General features: G+C 41.6%; 1 protein-coding gene across 1 annotated transcript in view; it reads left to right on the forward strand.

Moving 5' to 3' along the window:
• REXO5 (RNA exonuclease 5) overlaps positions 1 to 11,235 on the forward strand; it is a 42,682-nt gene extending 31,447 nt beyond the window's left edge. The window contains exons 16-20 of the mRNA XM_063429490.1: positions 1,604 to 1,696; positions 5,022 to 5,241; positions 6,607 to 6,773; positions 8,191 to 8,300; positions 11,177 to 11,235. Coding sequence (XP_063285560.1) covers positions 1,604 to 1,696; positions 5,022 to 5,241; positions 6,607 to 6,773; positions 8,191 to 8,300; positions 11,177 to 11,228 — 642 coding nt within the window. The 3' untranslated portion in view covers positions 11,229 to 11,235. The remainder of the gene's footprint in view (positions 1 to 1,603; positions 1,697 to 5,021; positions 5,242 to 6,606; positions 6,774 to 8,190; positions 8,301 to 11,176) is intronic.
• Positions 11,236 to 13,568: the final 2,333 nt, after the last annotated feature.

A 13,568-nucleotide genomic window follows, 5' to 3' on the forward strand; every position in this document is an offset into this window, starting at 1 on the left:
GATGGGGAAACTCCTTATCCCTACCCCAGATCAACCGAAATAGGAAACCCCGTCCTAGATGTAATGCTAAAACTTAACCTTTATTAGGAATAAAATAAAACAATGTAAGCACTATAGAAAAAATAATAATAAAGAAAACATAAATGAAAATAAGGAGTGGCACCACAATAAATGTGGGTGTGGACAATAACAATAGTAGAATAGTAAAATTGTCGTCCTTAAAGACCACCTAAAGGTAGAGATCTAATGTCAAAACTAGTCACTAGAAAGGGAAGGAAAGGGGAGAGAACAAGAGTAATACTCTAGGTGCCTATAAAGCTCCTATATGAGAAGGCTAGGGGTTACAAAATAACTGATGCTTGCAAGCAACAAAGTTGCACAAATATCAAATAGCGCTATGAAAAAGAGACAAATCTTTCTAACCGGAGAAACTCCCATACAGCATGGAGACCACCCACATGGAGCAGGATAAGAATGTCTGCTAAAGCCTAAACTAAGCTAAATTGAACGCCAACCTAAACTCCTGACTCAGAAGATCCCTCCTAATAAACCACCAAAATCCCAAGGCTAGTACACTGAATCTAGATAGACTAAAATCTCAAAGTGTGGAGCCACTCCTGTCTAAACTACCTAACGCACGTTTCAGCGTTTCTAAATGCGCCTTCGTCAGAGGTAAAGCTTTACCTCTGACGAAGGCGCATTTAGAAGCGCTGAAACTATTCTACTATTGTTATTGTCCACACCCACATTTATTGTGGTGCCACTCCTTATTTTAATTTATTTTTTCTTTATTATTATTTTTTCTATAGTGTTTACATTGTTTTATTTTATTCCTAATAAAGGTTAAGTTTTAGCATTACATCTAGGACGGGGTTTCCTATTTTGGTTGATCTGGGGTAGGGATGAGAAGTTTCCCCATCTCTCTGTAGATCTTCCTTTCTGGTATTTTTTCTCTCTACACGTATGTAAGGGTTACCCCCTTTTTGGATTCCCCGGACACACTTAAAGGCTGGTTGCCCCAGGCAACTGGCTTTTTGTCTTTTCCTCTATGCTCCCCAAAAAGATGCATTGATTCATTGTAGCTCTATGAGGAAATGCTGATTGGTGCAGCACTGTGTTTTGTCACACATGTGCAATAGACTTTTTTATAAAAATAAAATAAAAGCATTGGATTGGCTGAGATCATCAAGACTGATGATCTGAGCCATGGAGACGGAGTGTTAGACTGGCGTGGCGAAGGATGAAAGGTAAGTTAGACATCCCTTAACTTCACAGAGAGGGGTGCCGGGGACCTAAACATTTATTCCAGCACTATAGTCTTCCTTTAAAAACAAACAAAAAAAAACAATGCACCGCTTTAGGAACTATATTTATTTATAATATCGATACATTTGAACTTATTCGGGTACTGAACTCTGCATACTGATATGCATTATAGTCAAACAGCAAATGTCAATGCGCAGTCTGTTTTCATTTTAGCCTGCAATAGATTTGTTCAACTAACCGTATACATTGGCAAGACACTAGTCATTTATTGCATGTGGCGCAGTTCTGAAAAATATGATTATTGAAGTTGTAAAATTGTTTGCTTTAACCTTCACAGCCCTTTATCTGTATCAAGTACTGTGTCCTGGAAGCTGCAAAATTGGCGCTGGAGAGCCTTAATGAAACAAACGTGGATGGGTGCTGGATTAAGGTGGGTCTTTAGGAAGAGGTCAGTTTTATTTACATCAAAGCACTGTGTGAATATTTTTAAATGAATAACCGGAATCAGCTTGATTCTCTTTCAGTGGCAAAATGGACTCTTCTAGTTTTCAGGACAAACTGTGAGCAAGCCTGCTTTACCTATATGAACAGTGACACTTCAGACAGGTTTTACTGTATGGGAGCTAATTTAGAACCATGCCAATGTCTAGTAGGAGCAAACTGTCAGACATGTTGATATAGAACATGTGTCGGTGCTCCTATACTCTGACCAAGTACCTCCACCAGATTTGCTTCCTAACTGTCACTGGGGACTCTGGAGTGATTCCAGTCTCCAAAGCTTGACTTGGGTCTCTTTAAAACTCATCCACCCTGACCAGGCTGCAGCTCCCTTCTTCCAGGCAGGCAACTGTGATTCGCTCTTGACTTTACAAAGACACTTGCAGCCTTCAGGTCTCTTTTGACTTGTCTCCGAGCTAGAGGGATCATATAGTAGTTCTATGTTTCTATCATGCAGCCAGCCAACAGGTCCGAAGACTCTTTTACGGGATCCTTAGAAATCCACATAGGACCCACAGTTCCAGAAGGAACTAACATACTCAGCTTTATTTTTACTCTGTACTAGCCCATATGCTCATTACATTTAGATTACTGATGACATCTTAAATAAAATACATTTCACCCTCATATCAGACAACATACGGGAACTTATAATAACATAAAAACATGTTTATAAAGGGGTGGGGAAGACAATAATTAACACAAAATATCTCTCCTGCCTGCAGAATTTGTAATATGCAAATCTACCTGAATATGCAAATTAACAAGCCTTGTTATTCAGGTAGGGCATATAGCTGTTGCTATCAACAGAGGGTGCTGTAAAGGCTCCACAGCCAAATACACCATGTTGGTAGCAAGCATCAGAAGGACAGGAGTGTACACACAACCTTTAACAACCAATTAGATTATGCACACCCTGAACCTATAATGGGTACAGGTTGACTAAAACATAAGAACAATTCAGGCATTTATCTAAAGTGTCCTGCTCCCAGTCATGGGGAACAAATCACTAATCATCAAATTGTACAGAAAAAGAAAATGTCCGAGCAAAAATGTAAAAGGGGAGGGGACACACATACACATGGAGATTCCAGTTGGTTTCCGCCCATGGTTATTACCCCAGTTTTAGTAATTTGGACCCCTACTTAGAAAAGATCACTTTGATAAACCCCATCCAAGTGGTACAGTAGAACATCCTATTGCTACACAAAACTAGAGAGAAACTACATGAGGAAAATGACTAATCTGTAATGCATTACACAGATAACACATTCATAAAATATTGCAAAAAAAAAAAAGAAATCTTAATACTTCAAGTTTAATACAGAAACCCTGCCTAACCAGTAAGTGGCCTCCAATAAGGACGAAGTTTGGGCTGTGATGTCCATTCCGATCCCATAAACACCTGTCTAGTGGAGTGTGAAGAAATCACTCAGTTTGTTCGTTTATTCCCTTTTCTTTCATTCGGTATTTGTAACTACCGAACAGAGACCACCACCCTGGCTCTTCAACTTCAAAGCATACCTTCAATCAAGCCCTCCCCCCATGTGTGAACAAAGGCAGCTGGACTTGGTCGTCAAGTGTCTGGAACTAAAATCGGACACTCGACTTCCCGAACGCTGGATCTTCGTATCATGAACAGCTAGGAGATCGCTGTTCTGTACTTTTGTTCATTCGTATGAAGGGAACAATCGCTACTAGGAGCCAGGTGGAACCGTTCGCGAATTTATTCGGTTTTTAAAACTTCACGAAATAGACCGGCAAAACCACCCAAACTTGTGGAACTGTTTTGGGCAGGAGCCTCGCGGTTAGCCGGTCACCTAAGACTTCCATAGAATTCGAAAACCCCTGAACTGATCTGGGTGATTTTTGGATATGTTGGTCACCCAGATCAGGGCTATCAGGGGATACCTTATGTTTTAAGGGGTGTTCTGAAAGATGGGTAAAATTGTACTTTTTCTGGCTGGAGATAATGAAGTTATTATTTTATCAGCCCTAATTATCTCCAGGTCTAGGGGAGGGAATTATATGTTTGTACTGGGAGTGTTTAACTATTTCTCTGTTAATGATTGGTTATATGATTTATGTCTTGTGGGTGGTTCCCTTGCACGGGGACTTGCATAAAAGCCAGTGTGGCATCATTAAAGCTCAGTTCTGTTATACCCTTCATCTAGACTTCGGCTGATGTTTGAGTATCTGTCTACTTTACTAAGGGAATCTACTTGGGAAGCTGTTATTCGTATGGAGATCGCTTATTTTATTTGCCGAACGGAGAGTTATAGTCACTGACACTCTGGCCGTTCGGAAGGAAACTACCGAATGGGTATTGGATATATCAGGTTTCCTTACATGGAGTTTACAGGAAATGTGATATATGCCCCAAAAACTGTTTCACTCATCACTTGGAATGAGTTGAACTGCTGTATAACCTGACAGCAGCCATACTGTTTAACCCCTTAAGGACCAAACTTCTGTAATAAAAGGGAATCATGACATGTCACACATGTCATGTGTCCTTAAGGGGTTAATGAACCAGGCTATCTGCACTGATTGCCAGAGCCATGGTCCACACTCTGCTGTCTTTCCTGATTAAAAAAAGAGAGAGCTCAGTTTAAGCTGTGCATGTGATGTGCATGCTGCATGTACAAGTAGGAGATAATTTCCACCAGCAACCCGGCTGTCTTAGAGTAGCAGTGTTATTTTTACATTCTCAGAATGAGAGTGACCACAGTGTACTGGTTGCACCGCAAGCTATGCGATTATGCGTTGATTGACTCTTTAACATTCCATGTATTTTTATGGCGCGTGGCTGAAACATCTCTAGTTTAAAAAGCCAGTATACAAAATGTATTATTCTAGTAATGGGCAAAACAAACCACAGATGTGGGTGTTAAGGAGTTGTACCCTTAACTGATACACCTATACACCAAATATGCAATTAAAACTAGCCAATGGTGTCTTTTATTCCAGAGTTGATCCCCCTGTGCCCATCAGCTCTGCCACTTCTGTTTTCCTTTGGCCGAAAGCATAAGATTAATCCAGTAGATTTTTACCCACTAAAATTACTTAAGAATTTTCCATGGGAAAATTCTTGCCAAGTGTGAGTTCCTTTATTAGATAGTCCCTGTGGATTATATAGATCCCCATTCAGATGCTGTGAATGTGCATTTCCCTTTAAATTGCAATGTGACACATCTGTGCATGGATTTTGTCGAAATTACATTTACAGTTAACAATTATTGCTTTCTATTGAATAGGTTCAGAGCCTGCTCAACTGTAAGACACTTGATTGTGAGTACTTGATAAGTGAGTTGGAAGAAGACCAGGAGAACAAAGATGTTATTTATGTGTCTGGGTTTAGGAAACCCTTGACAGAGGAATTTCTCCAGCAACAATTCAGTCATCTTCGAGACATCAAAGCTATTTTGCTACCCTCAAATGAAGCCGGTAAAAAACCTGCAAGACACTGCTTTTTAAGTAAGTCGTGTTTAAAATTCCAAAGCTAGACTTAGATTAGCTTCTGTGGGTTAATCAGTGGATCTGCTGAATAAAGATGTTGTCTCTTTAATAATTTGTGTTCTTTAACTCTTTATGGAGGTGGTAGAATACTAGCTGCCAGCTGAACCAGCAGGTTACACAAGATGTAGCTTTTTTACAGTTAGTTACTTTTGGATTTTAATCAAATTTAATAGAGCCATTTGCGATTTGAAAAATCAAAACCTGATTTATAGCTCTCAACTAACATTTGGGTGCTTCCTGCAGTTTCACAGACTTTAACTCTGTGAAATGACGCTGGATGTCCTCATGCTTTGCTTAAGGACTTCCAGAAATTTCGAAATCTACATAGGAAAGCATTAATTCAATGCTGTTTCTTTGAGAAATGCCTAATGCGTGTGCTCACTGCACATGCGCATTAGGTTTCCCCATCAGCTGACGTCAGAGGAACCCAACCAAAAACACAGAAGGACATCGGAGCTGGAATCAGGTAAGTGGGGGATAAAAGGGTTATAACCCTTTTATGGCTAGGGTGGGGAACCAGGGGATCGTGGAGTCATAGGGATAATCTAGTGTTAGGAATACAGTTTTTAGTTACCAGAACAACTACAGCTTAATGTAGTTGTTCTGCTGAGTATAGTCAGTACCTGCAGGCTTTTTGTTGTAAACACTACCTTTTCAGAAAAAATATAGTGTTTACATTACAACGTAGGGACACCTCCAGTGGCCACTACTCAGATGGCTACTAGAGGTGCTTCCTGGGTCAGTATCGCACGCTGTGCAGCACTGACGTTCATCATCTCCATGAACTTTCACCACAGAGATACATTGATTCAATGCATCTATGAGGAGATGCTGATTGGCCAGGCCGGCATTTGGCCCTGCCCCACCTCCTTGATATTTCCTCATGGATAAGCAATTCTGATAATGTCAGCCAAAGAGGGGGGTCAGGGGCAGGGAAAGCACTGGCACACTAAAATAAGGTAAGTTTTTACCCTTTTTAAGGGTGGGCAAGCCACCTAAATGGTGGTTTTAACAATATATATACATAAACATGTATTACTGACACTACGGTATTCCTTTAGGAAGACATCTGGTGCATGCTGGGAAATAAAATGGAAGTGCGAATGCAGAATCTGAAATTGCTAACCCAATAAAAAAAAAAAAAAAATCCTATGTGCTTTTAATGCTCTAGCCATTAATTGAAAGATAAAATAGATATTAGTTTGGTGTAAATATGCAATGAATGTGTTATTTGCATACCATTCATATACTCATATTACTCTGTAATGGAGTGTAAAACGCTAATTACGATCATCTGAAAACAATCTACAAATTTCTTTTTAGAATTTCAGAGCTCGCAGAGTGCCGTACTGGCTGCAGACTATATCAGGGCACAGGGTGGGTTACGGTGTCGGAAAGCCCTCACTGCCAGCCACTTGCACAGGTGGATACAGGAGTGTGTGAATTCTGCACCTGTAGAGACACCGCATAATGAAGATATCCCACCCAAGGTAATAACCGCATCATAGCAAAACTCAAAAAGAAAAAAATGCAGATTTCTAGCAAATGTATAAATAAAAAATGAATTAACATTTTACGATCACAATATATAGAGCACATTTTATGTTTGTTAATGTGACACCAAGTTGTGGACTCCTACGGCATTCTTCCATTAGTATCATGGGACATCAAAGTTGCCACAACGCAAAGGTGCAGTGCGTACTCTATTTTTTTTTACTTTCCGCCCCTGCATTATTCACTTCAGTAAACGCTACAATAGAGTTTACTGGAGTGAATGATCAGTGTACTTTTACTTCTCTGGAAGTAGCTCTAAAGATACTCTTGAGGCATAACCAATACAGCCAGAGGCGTAACTAGAAACCATGGGGCCCTGGTGTGAAAACTGCCCTGGGACCCCCCCATACGTCTGCCTCCACACACATGCAGACAAACAGAGACACATACATACAAAGAAACATTCATACAGACACACAAACACAGACACACATATACAAAATGTTGTAGTCACCCTCCTGTTTCCTACCTTTTAGGTGCAGGAGGGTGACTTCCCTGGGGTCCTGTGGCTCAGCCTGATTAGAGTCAGAGTTTCCAGTCTGACTCTCTCCTCTTTCTCCCGCGCAGCTCACAGTGCAAGCTGGGAGGAGTGACCGGGGCAGTCACGTACTCCCAGCTGTGATGTCATCTCAGGGGGCCCGGTCGCGCTGTGAAAGCCCCACAGTGCTGACTGGGCCCCCTGGAAATTAATTTCCATGGGGTGGCCCATGTGCCCCTTAATGTGCTGCCACGGTGGTTCTACCGCATAGGCCGGGGCCACAACACATGGCGGCAGCCACCACGTTCGCAGGGGTCTGCAGGGCGGCCGACCCCCCTGGAGTGGCGGGCCCGGTCGCAGCTTCGACCGCGGTAGTTCCGCCACTGAATACAGCTTATTGTAGTTGTGGTGCTAAGGAGCTGTCCCTAAAACCCTACTTTCTACCTGGTGATTTATTGTTACATCCCCTGTGCCCTATTCAGCATGGTGCCTGGAGTTCTTCAAAGGGAACGTTTTTCCTTTATTGTTACTAACAGATTGTGTGATAATGCCTCTTTTCTTATGGATACATATGTGTAAATCCTCTTTTCAGTGCATATTATGGCAGACTGTTGGTCCATGATAGGCGGCCATCTTAGAGTCATCTGGTCAGAGATGTAATCTATCCTACTGAAGTCTGTGAGGAATAAAATGAGTTCAGAATGTGCATGATCTTGCAACAGAAGGATGTTTTCCACGAGAGGGGACTTAAAGATGACTACTCCCTTGAAACTAGATATTTACATATGTAAATAAACCGTGTGTGCATTACGAAATAATACTCAGAGAGGGCATATTACATGTAATTAAATGGATTGATTTTTTTCCTTTTCCAGGAACAAGATCTGGCAGTTCTTATACAAAATGTGGACAGGAAAATAAGCCGGCTTTATAAATGCCTTAAAGGAAACAGCCTGTGCCTTGTCCTTTTCCCCGGTGCAAACAGGTATGAAAACATACAACAAGCAAGTATTCATGGGGGTTGTAATGTTCCTTCAAACACCCCTCCCATCAGTTGGCATGGGCGAAGTATATTCTCATCCTGGTAATTATTTTTATATAGCGCCAACAAATTCTGCAGCGCTGTTCAATGAATGGAAAATCAAACACGTAATTGTAATTAGATGAGTTGGAAACAGAGGGGTTGAGGGCCTTGCTCGTAATACAAATACTTGTGTGGCAGGTGGACACAAATACTGCAGGTCCCCATCTCCTCTGGCAGGCTTCAAACTAAAGGCTAAAACTCAACAGTAATTTTTAAAACTTTAATTTATACCATTTTCATATATTTACAGCTCTATACATTAGTTAACATTAATGTTGTGTTCTTTAGTCAGGACTGTGCCTTGTAGCTGATGTTAAACTTGAGCTCCCATCACGCTTGTCCCATTCTTGTGTTGACTGTTTTAGTATAACCTTTAGTGAAACCTGAGAGATCTTATTGGAGAACAGATAATAGTAGAAAGTAGGTCCAGGCACTCAAGGTTTCTTCAAAGAGGCAGATTTATTGAATACTGAATTCGCAACGTTAAGGCCTTCACAGAGGCCATTGTGAAGGCTGAAACGTTGCAAATTCAGTTCTCAATAAATCTGCCTCTTTGACGAAAACTTGAGTGCCTAGACCAGGGGTAGGCAACCCTCGGCACTCAAGATGTTGTGGACTACATTCCCCATAATGCTATTACACCCATAATGCTGGCAAAGCATCGTGGGAGGTGTGGTCCAAAACATCTGGAGTGCCTAAGGTTGCTTATGCCTGGCCTAGACCTACTTTCTTTTTTTATCTGCTAAATTGGGTTTTGATGCACCTAGTTTTCACTGTGAGAGTGCAGTATCCTTTGTTTCCATCAACACAGTATTAAAGCGGCACTGTCACGCCGAATCCCGTTTTTTTGTTTTTTTTAACCTGCCTCCACTACATCCAATTGACCCCTTAGTCACCCCCAAATGCCCCTTAGCCCCCCAGATTACCTAATTATTAATCTGTATTTTCTGCCCTGATCTATATTCAGGGCGCCGCCATCTTTGTGTGGGTAGGTGAAGTCCCTGTGGGACACGTCATCTGCCCACACTAAATAGCACTGAGATTCCCGCACATGCCCAGTGAAACACCTGGACATGCGAACGGGAATTTCATCTATTCATTCATTCATCAGACAGACGAATGAATGAATAGAAAAATCAGACGAACAAACTAACACTGAGTATCAGTGTTCGTTCAGTTTATTACAAGGAGGGAGCTACCGGCACGCAGCTCCCTCCTTGTAATATGTAAAGATAGAAGCGGCAGGGAGCAGTGCTCCCCACCACTTCATAAGCCCCCCCATGTCCTCCCTCACTCTATGGGGTTCAATAAAATCTATATTGCGAGTAAGGGCATGTCCACTAAACAGTGAGCAGCCAGTGGCTGCTCCCTGTAAAATAAAATGCCTACTGCGCGGCGGGTGGGGGCCATAAATTACAATGGGGGAATGGGGACCTATTGTCCTCCCCCCCCCCCCCCGGCCGGCGGGTGGGTGCCATAATGATAATGAGGAGGGGGGACCTACTGTCCTCCCCCCCGGCCCCCAACCCTGGGCGGCGGGTGGGGGCCATAATGATAATGAGGGGGGGGGGACTCAGGTTTTTTTATTTTATTTTAAGTTCAACGGGTATAATGGATTTTTATTTGGCCTTTTTTGGGGCTGAAAAATGAAGATTTCAGAAAAAAGAAGACGTCGAATGGTAAGTTTAATTTTATTTACAGGGTAGTAATTTTATTCCCCCCTCACTATTTTTTAGGGTGAGAGGGGTAGGTAAGGGCTTTTATATTTGGGTGGGGGGGGTGGGTGACTAGGGGTTCGGGGACCCCTAGTCACCTTTGATGGATTTGATTTATGGCCCGCACAGGGGTGGGGGGAAAGGACAGTAGGTGTCGTCGTTCTCCCCCCCCCCCCCCCCCCCCCCATATTATCATTATGGCCACCGGCTGCTAACTGTTAACTAGACATGCCCCTACTCGCGGTATAGCGAGTAGGGGCATATTATTTACTAATACTAAGTAATCTTTACTTAGTATTAGTAAATTTGGCTGAAAGACAAATTTAGGTCTTTCAGCCTTCTTTACTAGATAGCTCCCTAATACCGTGGGAATTAGGGAGTTATCTACTAAGCGGCTGCAAGATGCAGCCACAGCACGAATAGGATCGGAGTTTCATTCATTCGAATGAAATTGTGATCCGAACAAAGTGCTGAATTGCGTTCTAAAACAAACAAACATACTGTTCTCATTCAGTTAGAACCCAATTCGGCAGTTTCGGCTAAAATGACAGGAAGCATCGTGGGAACAGGGAGGAAAGGTAAAAATTATGGGAAAATTGCTCTGACCAGCGGAAATGAAGCACACTTTGCTCCTCCGCTGGTCAAGCGGAGGAATCCTCCATAAAGCAAAGCGTCCCTACTTTGTCTTATGATTTTAAAGAAAACTATAGCAGACAATAAACTAGAGCAGAAGAACAGATCCTGAGAGAGGGGGAGAAGAGGAAGAGATTGAGGAAAGGTAAGTTCCGCATGACAGTGCCGCTTTAATGGAGAACAGGTCATACAAACCTGAATAGCCAATACTTTTAAACTACAACCATTTTCGGATTGTCATTGCTGCCAGGTGGTGATTTTTTTTTTTTTTTTTATAATAAAAAATATATTTTGAGTAACAAAAGATTCCTAGCAATTGGAAAGTTTCAGATTTTCAATGTTTTAACAATATTAAGGTTAGGATTTGTGTTTCTCTCTAAAGTGTTCAAATGACATGTAGAATTCTGAAATGTTTCTCTTCTCTTGTAGCTCAAATGGAAAACTTCCAGGCTTTGGTTTCATGGGAATAAAAGGATCTTGATCAACAATGAATCACCATGTGATTTGACTGTGTTTTTGTTTTAATATATAAAACTTAATACAAGGCAAAAAAATTGTAAACTCAGAACAGTTTTTGACCTGTGTTAATTACAGTTTGCAGCAAAGAGAAACTTTGACCTCTCGTCATAAAAACAAGCACACATAATACAAACTAGATACAAGTGTTCATAAATAAAATGAGAATTTGAACTATGCATTATGAGGAAAAATAAGCACTTGTAACTCCAGGTAAATTGTCCATTTCAATAAGGAAATGGTAATTCATAAATCTAAACACTTTCAGAATGACACCTGTATATTAAAGGAACACAGTCACCTAAGTTACTTTAGCTAAATAAAGCCGTTTTAGTGTATAGATCATTCCCCTGCAATTTCACTGCTCAATTCACTGTCATTTAGGAGTTAAATCACTTTGTTTCTGCTTATGCAGCCCTAGCCACACCACCCCTGGCTATGATTGACAGAGCCTGCATGAGAAAAAAAAATGATTTCACTTTCAAACAGATGTAATTTACCTTAAATAATTGCATCTCAATCTCTAAATTGAACTTTAATCACATACAGGAGGCTCTTGCGAGGTCTAGCAAGCTATTAACATAGCAAGGGATATGGAAATCTTAATTAAACTTGCAATAAAGAGCCTAAATAGGGCTCTCTTTACAGGAAGTGTTTATGGAAGGCTGTGCAAGTCACATACAGGGAGGTGTGACTAGGGTTCATAAACAAAGGGATTTAACTCCTAAATGGCAGAGGATTGGGCAGTGACGCTGCAGGGGCATGTTCTATACACCAAAACTGCTTCATTAAGCTAAAGTTGTTCAAGTGACTATAGTGTCCCTTTAACTATAACATGTACAATAAATAGAGTAAACTTATTTGTTTAGGATAATATATATTTATTGGAAGCAGTGTGAATTTGTGGGATGGGATAGTGGCTGTGTCGTGTGGGGGGGGGGGGAGTGAGAGAAGAGTAGATTTATATATTTATTATAGATATAGTTATTCACCCTCCCTGCTTTTTACCCTTATTCAGAGTTGGGGAACATGCAGATACCTGGGGTGCGGCAAGTGACTTTAGCTAGCACCTCCCCAAGGTACAGATTTGGTACACTTCTCGCAAGCCTCTACGGCACTGGGTAGTATCAGAGCATTGCTTCGTTAACACTCAACATCGTGTGAAAAATAGAGAAATGAATGGTCCTAAAACCAGTGCTTATTTTTGGGCGTAAGTGCTTAACGCAATAGTATGTTGTTATTTCAGCGACATGAGGATGTAGTGTTTGTACAGAATCAGTGCAACAAGGAGTTATTTTGATGCATTTTGCCAACAGGAGTTTATAGTAGAAGAGAATTTTCCTGACCGATTCATTTTTGAATTCATGACAATTCAGAGGTTTTTTTTTTTTTAAATAAACCAGTTTTCCCACCCTGCTCCAAAAATTGTGTCCTCTGTACACACTTTCTTCAATCCATTTATACAGCATTACAAACAAAAGTTACTGTCTAAAAAAAACACTTTTCACAGAGAAGTACACACACACACACACACACACAGTGGGTCTTACAGAAACATCCTGAGAGCACTGCACAGCTGGGACTGCTATGGGTGGGCCCCACACAATGGGGAGAGTGACAATAGGTTTGCCGGATGGTCTGAAAAGTTGCCCTGCCTGCTATTAGATGTGTCTAATACAGTTGTCACAGTGGCTTCCATTACAGTGTGAATGCAGGTGTGTATTTGTCAACATTGTGAGTGCATGTCATTGCTGGGAGGTATGTGAATTGTGTTGTTACCCAAGCCTGAATTATTGACAGTTACATAGTACCAACATATTCTGGAGTAGGGATCGACCCATTATCGGTTAATATTCGGTATAGGCCAATGGAGATACCGATATTGCTGATAATACATACCAGGACCGCTTGGCATATTACAAGCCCGGCGGTCCTGGGGGGGCCCGCAGCAAGCTCTTACTTACCTTCTCCGCAGCTCCCCTGTATCTCGAGTCCCATGACAGTCAGAGCGTTGCCTCAGGTTACCATGGCAACGCTCCGCGCGGCATGCAGGCCATGAGATTTACACAGGGGAGCTGAAGGGAGCTGCTGGAAAGGTAAGTAAGCGCTTGCTGGGCCCCCACTGTACTTTCCAAGCCACCAGGGAATACTATTTCCCCACCCTGGTAAGAAGGTGCAAAATATATATACACATATACACACACACACACACACACTCTGTATTCATTATATACACAATACACAGCTCCCCTGTCTAAACACACTGCATGTGGCATGTATATTTTGTGCATTTACCTTTATAAAT

The sequence above is a fragment of the Pelobates fuscus genome, chromosome 8, assembly GCF_036172605.1.
Source record: "Pelobates fuscus isolate aPelFus1 chromosome 8, aPelFus1.pri, whole genome shotgun sequence".
Taxonomy (NCBI): Eukaryota; Metazoa; Chordata; class Amphibia; order Anura; family Pelobatidae; genus Pelobates; species Pelobates fuscus.